This window comes from Seriola dumerili, unplaced genomic scaffold (genome assembly GCF_002260705.1).
Source record: "Seriola dumerili isolate Sdu_G_001 unplaced genomic scaffold, Sdu_1.0 BDQW01000035.1, whole genome shotgun sequence".
In the NCBI taxonomy this organism is placed as follows: domain Eukaryota; kingdom Metazoa; phylum Chordata; class Actinopteri; order Carangiformes; family Carangidae; genus Seriola; species Seriola dumerili.
In genome coordinates this window covers 2,919,560-2,933,083 of record NW_019174290.1, presented here as the reverse complement: position 1 = coordinate 2,933,083, position 13,524 = coordinate 2,919,560, and the positions used below count along the sequence as shown (strand labels likewise).

The 13,524-nt window shown below is 38.0% G+C and overlaps 1 protein-coding gene across 1 annotated transcript; it reads left to right on the top strand.

Moving 5' to 3' along the window:
- The first annotated feature begins 415 nt into the window (after positions 1-415).
- Positions 416-5,299, top strand: LOC111216553 (protein disulfide-isomerase-like). The gene is made up of 11 exons (XM_022738080.1): positions 416-596; positions 785-985; positions 1,389-1,513; positions 1,633-1,770; positions 2,305-2,412; positions 3,102-3,227; positions 3,363-3,560; positions 3,653-3,773; positions 4,532-4,713; positions 5,014-5,103; positions 5,216-5,299. The coding sequence occupies exons 1-11, from the start codon at positions 416-418 to the stop codon at positions 5,297-5,299; spliced, it is 1,554 nt and encodes a 517-aa protein (XP_022593801.1).
- The last annotated feature ends 8,225 nt before the right edge of the window (positions 5,300-13,524 follow it).

The following is a 13,524-nucleotide window of genomic DNA, read 5'->3' as shown; positions in this document are numbered from 1 at the left end:
CTGACAAAGCTGTGCACTTGTATTTTTCTAACATGCACCAGTGGGTGAATTATGTTGCATATGTTGCATATGTATATGTGTTTCATGAGTGTTTGCATGCGTTTGTGCTTCCATTTTGACCTTGTTGAGACTAGCAGTGTTAGGCAAAGGGCATTTAGATATTAGTGATATACTTGATATGAACAGCAGCCAATAGCAGAGATACAGCAGGGCTTAGATAGGAAAGTTAATCAGCTACAGACTGGTGGGTCTAGTCGGCAGATAACAAAAGCATTCACAACTACCAGCTCAGCACTGATACACACACATATACACACACATACACACATATCAGCCCTTCCTTTCACCACTCCCTTCATACCTTCCCGTCAAGCTTGTTCCAGTGTTCAATTTGTCAGATTGTGGGTGAACCGTCATGAGGAGACTGTTGCTGCTGGGGGTGACGGCCTTCTGTCTCTGTGTGTTTGTCGCCGCTGACACACAGCAAAACCGACAGGGAGAAAAATCTCTCCCCGAGAAAGATGGAGTTTTGCAGCTGAAAAAGGGAAATTTCAACAGGGCACTGAGAAAATACAAGCAGCTCCTGGTGCATTTCTGTAAGTTACACACCAAGGCTCATTTATTAAAAATGACACCATTAGAGTAATTAAATGGTTTGTGAGTGTCTCCGGGCTGCCTCAAAGCCAAACAACCACCTCACACTGCAGCATATTCATGACATTCCTTATTTATTCTACCTTATTTATTTATACTTACTGTGTGTGTTTGTTTCTGTTCTGTGTAGATGCTCCTCTCTCTGGAGAAGGTTATCGTGTATCAGCAGCTTTCGAAGGTGCTGCTGCAAAGCTTCAGGAGTCAGAGGTCAAACTGGCAGTCGTTGATGTCACAAAGGAAAAGGACCTGGCTAAAGATCTCAATGCCACAGGTCCCCCGACAATCAGGCTGTACCTCGCTGGAGATAAACAAAACCCTGTACCCTGCCCTGGTACGTGCAAGTGACAACTGGTATATCCTTTACACAATTATAACTGTGATTTATTATTTGCTAAAGAGCTAAAAACCCTAAAGCTAAAGTCATCTGGTTTCAGACAGTTGGAATTTGGCAAGCTATTTAAAGGTCTGGGCTTGTCCACTGGTATTTTCCTAAATGTATTTCATTCTGAAAAAGAGAAAAAAGAGACAGATTTCTTCACATTTAGAGAGAGCAAGGCTAGCTGTTTCCTCTGGCTTTATGCTAAGCTAAACTGATCGTCTCTGGCTCCACAGATAACAGGCAGACCTAAACTCTTTGGCGGAAAACCAATATGAAATGTTTTAACTGAGCTGTTGAATATTATTTGGTTTGGATTAAATATTGAAAGTGAAAAGTATTTGTTTATGTGATTCAGTTCCTCAGAGCTCAGCCTCCATCTTGACCTGGCTGAAGAGGCGGGCAGGGTCTGCCGCTGATCTCATCACAGATCTTAGCCAATCAGAAGCCTCAGATGAGCTGACAGTGGTTGGATTTTTTAAGGTGAAAACCAGCTATTTGATGCGCCTTTCCTCTCCCTATTTTTGTGACTTAGTACAACAATGTGTGTGTGTGTGTGTGTGTGTGTGTGTGTGTGTGTGTGTGTGTGTGTGTGTGTGTAGGAGCTGGACCAAGAGTATGCCCAGATGTTCTACTCTGCAGCCGTCGACCTACCTGACGTTAACTTCGTTGTGACACAGAACAATGAAGTTATCAGTAAATATGGCCTCACACATGATGTTGTCCTGCTGCTCAAAAAGGTACTTTACACACACACACACATACACACACACACACACACACACACAAAAATATAAACCTTTGAAAATACTTATACAGTAGAAAGACTAGAGTAGCAATAGAAAACACACAGGAAGATGTAAAACTATTGATCATCTGAATAATAATATAGAGTAATATAGAGTTCTGCAACTAATGATTATTTTCATTCTTGATTTATCTCCCAATAATTTTAATTATTAAAAAGGCATTCAGAGTTTGTTAAAGGCCGCGGGAATGTTTCATGAGACACATGCATGACTGTATCAAGTCGTTCAAGACTAGTAGTTCATTGCACTCATACCTGTGTATTATCATCTGTCTGTTTGCCTGTGTGTGTGTGTGTGTGTGTGTGTGTGTGTGTGTGTGTGTGTGTGTGTGTGTGTGTGTGTGTGTGTGTGTGTGTGTGTGTGTGTGTGTGTGTGTGTGTGCATTTGTGTGTGTGTGTGTGTGTGTGTGTGCATTTGTGTGTGTGCATTTGTGTGTGTGCATTTGTGTGTGTGTGTCTGCTGCAGTCTAAACTCATCCAGGCTTATAAAATGATGCCTCAGACATCTAAAGAGGAGCTGATCGTCTTTATCACTGTCTACCAGATGGACCCAGCCACTGAGTACACCGGAAAGGTTGAGTAATAGATCCACACACACACTGTAACTGCTCTGCTGCAGGGCAATGATACTTTTATGCTTTTTTGTGTTTAAATTCACTGGGATCGTTTGACTAGGAATTTTCATTCACTCTTTCTTGCAGATCTGAGTTCTGAGATATAGTTAAGCTGCTACCCACATAATTTTCAATGCTGTTCAAGTCAGGGAACTGTGAGTGTTGTTCCAAAAGCTTGTGTTTCTTGAAGTAGTTCACTGGATTTTGCTGTATGAATTTGCTCATTGTCCTGTCGTAGAAGCTATCCTCTTTTCAGTTTCAGTTTCTTGACTGACTGCAGGACATTTGCATCCAGAATCATTTTCTGATGTTTAGTGGAATTCATTCTTCCCTCTATCTATGCAATGTTTCCTGTGCCACTGGCTGCTCCAGTATTTACATCCCTATGCTTAAAGGTTACTGAGTGCTGATTTAGTAGGGTTACCAAACGTTTTTATATTCACAATGATTAATTGATGATTTTTTTTTTCATATTTTAATGAAATAAGAAGTAACAGTGCCAGTCTTTCTCTTACTGTCACTATGTAGAGAACCACGATAGCAGTAAACACAAGACATATAGATTCATGCACTGTGTATGATTTATAATATCTTTATATGCAGTCTATGATGTGAAGTGAGTATATGAATGTTATTCCATCTCTTTCAGACAGCCACTCAGATCTTAACCTCACCTGTGTTAAACCACGCCCTCCTGTTTGTTAACAAAAGCTCTGCAGACTTCGAAGAGATCCACTCTGCCTTTAACAATGCTGCAGAGGCATTCAGATTGAAGGTATACACACACACACACACACACACACACACACATACACAGCACTGCAGCACATATAGTATTAGAATAATTTTATCCCAAGCTGTTCTAGTACTTCACCTCTGCATGTGTGTGTGTGTGTGTGTGTATGGTCAGATTTTGTTTGTGTGGGTGAACGTGGATGAGCCTCGTAATGGCAGGCTGATGGAATACTTCCGAGTACGAGATTTTGAGGCTCCTCTCATCCGATTGGTCAACCTGACAGACCATGTGACCTATCACCTGCCCTCTGACACTCTGGATGTAGGGATCATAAAACAATTCTGTCAGTCCTACCTGGAGGGCAAAGCTAAGGTAACTTTACACTTTCACCCAGATATAAAACACAAGCTGGGATGACAGATCCTGATGTGTGTAATGTGTTTCTGTGCATGTTGATGTTACAGCCTAAGATGCAGAGTGAGCCGATACCTGAGGGATGGGACAAAAAGCTGGTGAAGGAGCTGGTGGGAATGACTCTGGAGAAAGTTGCCTTTAACCCCGACAAGACAGTTTTTGTCCTGTTCTGTACGTAAACACATTTTCCAAATACAGTCTGACCAGTGAGCATGGATTTGTTCATTTGCAGGTGAAAACGAATTTGCTTTAATGCTGAGCTTCCATTTAGCCATAGTTTCAACATCATTTTGAAGACTGTATTTCAGAGTAAAACAGGTTAGAACTTGTGGTTTCAGTCACAAATTATGTTTAAACAAATGTAGCCTAGATGTCTAAAAGATGTTCACTCTTCAGCCAAACTGGTGACGACATGTAATATAGAAATCAACAAATCCATTCTTACTTGGTAGTTCAACCACTCTCAGTTCTCAGGCTATATTTTGTCTTCCTGCAGTTGTTTATTTTGTGTCCTCATTGCTTTCTAGCCTCGTTTTTAATATTTTCTCCTTGTTGTTACTTGTACTCACTAACATGATTGTAGCCACTGAGGATATGTCCAGCCTGTTTTATTGGCTTTATTGGTATCACCCAGAATTATCACCCAGTTCTGCAGTTCCCCTCGGCGGAGAGCCTTAGTGTCTGATTGTTTTGCTCTAACAGCCTGCAACTGCTTTCATTAACACCATTCCAGAAGCAAAAGGCAGAAAAGCTACCTGTCCATCACCAAAAAACAATGTTAGCTCTATCTGGTGAACACACAGGAGCATGTAAGAACCTGATATTTCCCTCAGGAGTTGATGAAGACCAAACATAGTGCTAAAAGAAGAGTAAATATTAATTAATTAATTTGTAATTTGTACTATTTGTACTTATTGTTTGTACTTCAGATCTGCCCTACAGTCAAGAGTCCCGTGCTCTGTTCCCGCTGTGGGAGGAACTGGCCGAGGCCTTAAAGGAGCGAGGGGACGTGGTTGTCGCTCGCATCGATGCCTCAGCCAATGACATTAACATGTCGATGAAGGGATCTTACCCATCACTCTGCCTGTTTCCTGCTCTGTATGCTGAAAGGGTATGAAGCATCCCTGGAGCAATTAGGTGTTTGTGTCTAAACTTAGCTTAACCATTTACAACCATCAACAAAATCCAAATACTGTTAATGATATAGCTGTTTAAAAAACGATTATGTTATAACATTATATTAATGAGGATGCATATAAAATGTGATATATTTAACTGTGTCGTATTCACTAAGAAATGTCAATGACAAGCTGAAAAATATTGGATTACATGCGTTATCTTTACTTTGTGTGACAAACTGTACATCTATCGAGGTTGTTAATGTTCAGTATGTGATCTGCATTTCCATCAGATGGTGGTTTACACTGGAAAAAGGAAGTTGAAGGACCTGGTAAAGTTTGTAGATAAAGAGATGGAAAAAGCCAAAAAAGACAGAGTTAAGGTAAATCATCTTTCTCGCTAGTGCTCCGGTTTGAGCTTGATGTGACTGTGTATGTTTGATGTCTTCCATTTTCTCTGTGTTAAAAATAAACTTCTTTCCTTTGCGTCTCCAGGAGGATGAAGACAGGAGGAACTACATCGAGACCATAAAAGCTGAAGAGGCCAAAAAAGCCAACCAAACCAAAGACGAGCTTTAATGCAAGAACAAAGAAAGTAGTGTGTGTGTGTGTGTGCGTGTGTGTGTGTGTGTGTGTGTGTGTGTGTGTCATACCTTTTAGTCACTCCCTTCCAAACATGGATCTGGTTTTATCTACTCAACTGACATTCAAGACCTGTCCAATCAAATCCAATAAAGTCTTCAGTTAAAAACTGATAGTTACAAGGTTTTTCATTTATTTAAGCTCCGTGAGCTTCTGTATTTGTCATGTTGATCATAGGAATTCAAAGTTGAAGCAGACCTGATGATGAATTCAACTAAAAATACTGAAGTAAGAATGAACATCAGAGAGCTTGATTAATGCATCGGCATGGTAACAAAGATTTAATGTATTTGAGAGATCTGAGAGAGCTCTGACAAGTTTATTGTGTGGAATATCTTGTTCAGTAGCTATATATCTTGGTCACAATTATTTAGATATTGTATAAAATCTAACTTGAGGGATTTTTCTTTATGTTCTGTGTTTACTTTTCAAGATGAGAGATAATTTTCAGAACTTTTTAATAAGTCATACATATAAATATTGAGCTTAAAAAGTTTGTATTGGTTATGCTCTAATGACAACACATTCAATAGAAAACTAATTGTCATAGCAAAACATCATGCTTCAACTGAGACAAAAATAGATATGACACAAAAACTTCAGGAGATTCAGTACAATACAATATTCAAATAAATGACTGCACTACTATGAAGGACCATGGCTACTGTTGAGGACACTGAGGTCATTTCCTTAGTATTTCTATCTATTTCTTTTTTTCTGGAGTTTGTGGGGTTTAGCTAACTAAAAAAAGATCACAAAAAAATAACATACATTTTATATTGTATTATCTATTATATAAAATAAAATGTGATGGATATCTTAAAAGCTTATAACAGAATTGTTTGACTTAACTTGAAGGCCAATAATAATGTAGTAAACTTATATCTTGATGTATGCAGAGGATGTATATATGTCATAATAATATATGCTCTTATAAGTGACACATATGGTTAAATCACTCTTGATATAGGGACACATATGTCATATATATGTCATAAGTATACTTAGTCATCATATAGTGAGGCATAAAAAGTCAGAAAAAAGTCATGGTATGGTAAGACATAAAAATTCGACAAAATGTGACAGTATAGTCAGACAAAAAAGGTCATAGTATATTAAGGCATGAAAACTTTATAATATAGTAAGGCATAAAAAGTCAAAAAAGTCATGGTACTTTGTTAAGGCATAAAATGTAATAAAAAATGTCATAATATAGTAAGGCATGAAAAGTCATAAAAACGTCATAGTATAGTAAGGCATATAAAAACATAAAAACGTCTTACTATAGTGAGGCATAAAATGTCATGAAAACGTCATACTATATTGAGGCATACGAAGTTATAAAAACGTCACAGTGTAATGAGTCATAACAAGACAAAAATGTCATAATATAGTAAGAGAAAAAAACATCTTAGGAGGCTCAGGTCCTTTGACGTCTGCAGTGAAATGCTGCACATGTTTTATCAGTCAGTGGTAGCCATTGTACTATTTTATGCTGCAATCTGCTGAGGCAGCAGCATGTCTGACATGAACACTCACATGAAGGAGACTGGACAAGCTGGTCAAAAAGGCTGGGTCTGTGCTTGGCAGGAGTCTGGACTCACTCATTACTGTTGTGGAGAGATGCATGCAATGTAAGATGGAGGCCATCTTGGACAATACCAACCATCCTCTCTGAAACATTCTGGCAGGACAGAGAAGCAGCTACAGCAGCAAATGTCTCATCTCACTGAGCTGCAGAACAGTGAGGTTCAGGAGATCAGTTGTGCCCACTGCCATCAGGCTATACAACAACTCAGCCAAAGGAAGTGGACTAATCTAGTTATTATTGTTTATTATTAACTGTTTTTATTATTATCAACAATGAGCTAATGGACGCATGAATTTCCCCTAAGGGATAAATGAAGTTTCTATCTATCTATCTATCTATCTATCTATCTATCTATCTATCTATCTATCTATCTATCTATCTATCTATCTATCTATCTATCTAAAGCAAAAATGTCATAAAAATGTCATTGTATAGTAAGGCATAAAAACATCATAGTATAATAAGGCATAAATAGTAATTAAAAATTCATAATATAGTAAGGCATAATAAGTCATAAAAAAGTGATACTATAGTAAGGCATATATGAATGCATAAAGAGTTTTTAAAAAACTCATAGTATAGTAGGGCATTAAAATTCATAAAAATGTCATAGTATAATAAAGCATAAAATGTCATAAAAACGTCATAGTATGGTCAGGCATGATCCGAAATAATATGATTAGTCATAAAATTTGAAAAATACATCAAAGCATATTAAGGCATAAAACGTCATAAAAAAGTCACAGTATGTCAAGGCATGAGATGAAATTATATAATTAGCCATAAAAATGCCAAATAATATTTTAGTATAGTATGGCATAAAATGTCAAAAATACATCATAGTATAATAAGGCATAAAATGTCATAAATACATCATAGTATGGTCAGGTATGATGCAAAATAATATAATTAGGCATAAAAATGCCAAAAAAGATATTAGTATAGTATGGCACAAAAATGACAAAAAACGTCATAGTATATTAAGGCATAAAAGTTCATAAAAACGTTATAGTATGGTCCGGCATGAGATGAAATAATATAATTAGGCATAAAAATGCCAAAAAAGATCTTAGTTTAGTATGGCAGAAAAATTTCAAAAAATGTCATAGTATATTAAGGCATAAAAGGTCATAAAATCATCATAGTTTGTCAAGGAATGTAACGAAGTAATATAATAACATTTGTATATCACAAATTGAATGTAAGTATGTTGAAAGCATGATTGTATTTTATATTCCAAGCATAGATTTATATGCTTTAAAAGCAAATCTAAATGTTTTGTATGCATCAAATGTGTCAATATCAGTGAAGTTAAGTTCAATGTCTTTGTTTTAACTAAATGTCAAAACTGTAATTTGGTTTGCAATGTGGGCAAAGAACATGTAGCTTTACTTTTAAATGTTAGCTTTGGTGGTTGTGCTGTAAAGGTGCAATATAAGATGCGGCCAGAACTTTAGTCTAAAATGTTTAAAAAATGAATTAACACAATCAACAGTGTGTGAATCAGCCACAGTGATAATGTCATGATCAAGACCTCCATCTGTTGTATTTCAGAGTCATCTACTGAAATGTGCATGCGCACCAGCCAGCACCGACCTGTCCTGTGTTGTAATACCACTTTTTGACACTAGACGCTGTGTGAGTCAGTGGCGCGTCAAGTCTGCCCTCAGTCCCACAAAGAAGAACAACTTCCGGCAGCGCTTGAAGTTAGCATCACAGAAACGTAGGAATGGCTGAACCTCCTAAAAGGCGATATTCATCTGCATCCCGAAGGACCGCTCCCGACAAGAAACCACGTTCAACGGCAAAGAAAAGAAGCAACATGAGAAAATCTGGATGTGGCTTTCCACCGCTGGAGACAGCTCCTGAGAGTAAAGAGATGCGGTTTGATGCCGAGCTTGCAACTTTCCTGTTAGCCAGGTGAGTAGTTTCAATGTTAGCTCTTTAGCTAAAAGTATAATCAGTGCAACGGCCGACAAACATTTCAGGTGGTGATATTGACGTTGTCGACAGACGTTTCAGCTGTTACTATGATTGTGTCTGTTGCTCTCGGCTGTTGTACAGCTAGTGACGGGGGCTAAGTCGTTTAGACAAGGCCTGCACTGGGGCCGAGAGCTAGCCGCCGTTCCCGTTAGCATTAGCATTTTTTTTTCTTTTTTCTTTATTTGTTTATCTGGAACAAACAGAAGATGATAAGCAAAATAACAAGTGGGGGGACTAGCTTGCTATCATTAGCATTACCTTTTTTTGTTTTTTTATTGGTGAAAAAAAACGGACAAACATGGGGGGGCAGTTTATTAGCATTAGCAGCTAGCTTGGTGACATTGTTCATTGATGAATGAATTTAACAATTTCATAAGAATGCAAAATAATAAGTGGGGGGGATAGCTAGCATCTTTATTGGTGACAAACAGAAGGTGACACAGAACATTTTAACCATGAAGCACGATAGACAAGTGACAAAATGTATATAAAGTGACATTTTGTTTGTGATTGTATATAATAATAATGACAATAATAGTAAAAATAATTATCATTGTAAAAATGACAAAGATAATGAGTATTGATAACAATTATAATGCTAACAATGATATATTATAATTACAATAAATGATAATGTTGATAATGGCAACAATGGACGTGTGCATGCACAGTAAATACAGCTGCCCCCATTTTCATTAGTGTATGAATCTAACGATTTATAAGATTATTCAAAATAATACAATGTAAAAAAGTGAGAACTTTCTAAATGCACTGTATGTCTAACTGATCGATCTGTCCAACAGCCATCTCTAGTTTTCTTTCCCAACAGGGAGTTTCTCTAGGATGAGGTGTAATTCAGGCACAGTTTATGTTCTTACAGCTGCTTTCACACTACTGCTGTGTGTGTACTAAATTCACACAAAAATATTAACATTAACATGTGAAACCTTTCTCCAGGTGACAAAGAAGCTGCTGGTGCTGCTTCTGAAACAGTTGCCTGGGTTACCAATGTTGCCGTGTTGGCTTTCCAGGATGGTGGCCGGATTGATGATGCCACATATTCAAGGTGGACCCCCGGAGGTTCCTGTTTTCACATTGAGGCATAGCGGTCCTCGCTGGTGGGGAAGCACAGGATGCTCAGACTGTTGCCAAGGTGATCCAGAGGATCTCCTGGGAGGAGTGGAGGCTCCACTGTTGGAGGAGGACACATGGGGCGGAGGAGACGGCTCTCCTCATCCAGGATCTCCACGTCACCCTGGACGTCTCTTTGCTGGATTCTCTCTGCATCCAGGACATATGGAGACACAGAGGCGCCACCTCAGCTGCATTCAAGACCCAGCAGGTGTGCAGCTGTACACAGAGACTGGTAGACTGACAAAGGGGCGGGGTCAGCCTTCTGGTCACTGTTTCCTCTAATGAATATCAGATCTATATTAACACACGCTGCTCTCTGATTATCTTTCAGCTGTCTTCTTGGACTGAACTCGGGCCCTGCAAACGGGGCCAGTGTTAGCCGCCTGGTTGAGGCCGTTTGCAACCAGCTCTGCCGTCTTCACCCAGTGGCCACGTGGTCCAGAGGGACCGTGAGGACTCTGTGGTCATTCAATCTCAAGGATTATGTGGCCATCAGAGAGGCAGTGCTGGTCAGCCCGAGGTTGATGGCTCAGACCAACATCCAGCTCTTTGAATTGAATTGAAGACTCAGTGGTAAGAGTTTGTCATAAAGCTGTTGGTGTGTTGTAATCTGTTCTGTGATTTATCTTTTAATGAAAGCTGAAAATCCTAAAACAGTCTGTGTTTGTGTGTGTGTTCCAGGTGCTGGCCAGACTCTCCCTTCAGCAAAGGGTCTGTCCTTGGTACAGGTGGGACAAGGACAGCCCTTCAACTTAAATGTCCCAGAGGAGCAGCCTGGGACCCCCAGCAGGGGTCTGCCTACTCCTTCTCCTCCTCCTCCTCCTTCTCCTCCTCCTCCTCCTCCTCCTCCTCCAGAGAATGAACAGCATGGCCCCTCATCCAGTGCTGTTGGTCCTCTCCTCGCTCCAGCACCACTCCCCTCTTCTGTTCATCCACCTCCTCTGCCTGGACTACCTGTACCCAGGACCAGAGCCTACAGGAAGAGGAAGGTGACCTTAAGCTGCTGTGGCAGAGCGGGGGCCGCTGCCTGGAGGAAAAACCCCTCCGGCTGCCAATGTCATACATCTGCAGCAAGTGTGGCCAACCCAGAAGAGAACTGGATGAATCTTATTTAGTAACAAGTATAAATTATAGTTGAAATGTAAAAAATAATGACTGAGGTCAGTGTCAGGATGAGTCTCTACGACATGAATGAAACTAAAAGTAACGTCCTTTGTGCAGAGTGAAACGAGAGGAGTGAAGTTCACGCACCAAGCAGCAGGAACATTCAAAATTTCTCCAGGAATTTTCTAGTTGTTTATTATTCTCTGTCCTCAGTGTTCACAGATTCAGTTTCTTGCCTTTTACTTCATTTCTACAGTTGTTGATAAATGACAGTAACAACATTTGAAGAGCAGAATGTGTTCAGCTCTAGCACAGTCACTACCTTCACAGGTGAAAGTATTGACCAGTTTAACATGAAAACGGTGTTCAGTAGGAAACAGATGGAACTGACCCACCAGAACTGCAACCTGGAGCAAATCCAGACTCTTCATAGATGTGATGCTGTGACCTCAGAGACGGATGTGTTCACCTTTCACACTCTTTAGTGTGAACTGAACATTGAGTTCAGATTGTGAAGCAGTTGTCAGTGTAGTACAGCTCACGTAGCTCATGTAGCTCATGTGTTTGCGGACCGACCGAAGATCTAGTTTATTGAACAAGGTTTCCTGAGCTGATGGAATCTGGTGGCCACAGCAAATGAATTGGTCATTGTGAAGTTTGTACTGCTTTCTTTTATGGTATATGGTGCACAAACATACAGCCTAGTAAAGTCTAGGCAGGAAGACAATAGCAAGAAGCACCTGAGTTCAGCTTCAACCCTGGTTCTTTCTTGCAGTGTTGCATGTTCTCCTTGTGTTTCCTCCAGGGACTCTGATTACTAGAACAAATACATGCACATTTAATTAATTGAGGACTCTAACTTGTGTGGTGGTGGTGGTGGTGGTGGAAACCATTTTCCTGCTTTCCTCCCAGTGCATGCGGGGATACATTCCAGTATTTCAGACTTTTTGTTTGAAGTTTGAATGTTTGATGTGATGAAAAAAAGTTTGCTACATTTGCATCCAGAATCACAAAGTTTGAATGTAGAAGTCACAAAAAATGTAAAACTAAAAACATTTTCCCTAAAATTACAGAGGAAAAACTTTAAATTGTTAGTATGGACATTAACTTTTATAATAGCAAGAGAATTACTGTAATTTTACACAGATTTGAATGTAATTTAAGAAAGCAGAAAAAATACTGTATGAATAATACAGTAATTTGTCTTTACAGAAATGGGAAATAAATGTAATTCATGATTATTGGCACAATGCTTAAAATAGAGGTTTGGCTGTTAATTCACAGATAATTTCTGTCATTTTACAGACTTGTTAACAATTTTAAAGAACATGAGATTACTGTTAGAAAATGTAGTTATTTTTTGTAAAATTAGGATTTTTTTTTTTTTTTTTTTTTGCCTTATCATACTTTGATGTTTTTTAACGTTTTTATATCTTACTAAACCATGATGTTTCTTGACAATTTAATGCCTTATTATACTGTAACATTCTTAATAAGATTTTGGTGCCATACAATATTATGACGTTAATATTGTATGACATCTTGTAACGATTTTATGCCTATAGTATGACAAAAATTTCATGACTTATTATACTGTGACATTTTACTTGACAATTTTATGCCTTACTATATTATGACATTTTATGCCTTACTATACTATCATGTTGTGTGCCTTACTATACTAAGATGTTATTATGCCTTATTATACTATGACATTTGTTTGTTTTTTTTGCCTTAGTAGTATAAGTAATAATAGTAGTAGTAATAGTTTGATATTTTTATGACATTTGAACAGCTAACTATTTTATGACACTTTTTTTATTATTTATGTTTATTTTATTCTATTGTTATATTAAGTAATTTTAACATCTTTACCTGTAGATTAATTTAATTATCTTATCTGTCTTGTCTTGTGGAGGCACTTTGTCACTGTGTTTTGAAAAGTGCTGTATAAATAAAACTCATTATTGTTATTATTGTTTTTGTTGTTTTTTGATGACATTTCTGTGCCTTACTATACAATACATTTTTTTTGACATTTTTATGCCTCTTTATACTATCACACTTTGACATTTTTATGCCTTTCTATACCATGAAACTTTTTGAAATTTTTTTCATGAGAGTTTTATGCCTATGACATTTTTAATAGATTTATTTATATATATATATATATATATATTCATACTATACTAAGATCTTTTTTGGCGTTTTAAGGCTAATTATATTATTTCGGATCATGCTTTGACATACTATGAGATTTTTATGACCTTTTATGCCTTAATATGCTTTGATGTATTTTTGAAATTTTATGCCATACTATACTATGACGTTTTTTGTCATTTTTGTGCCA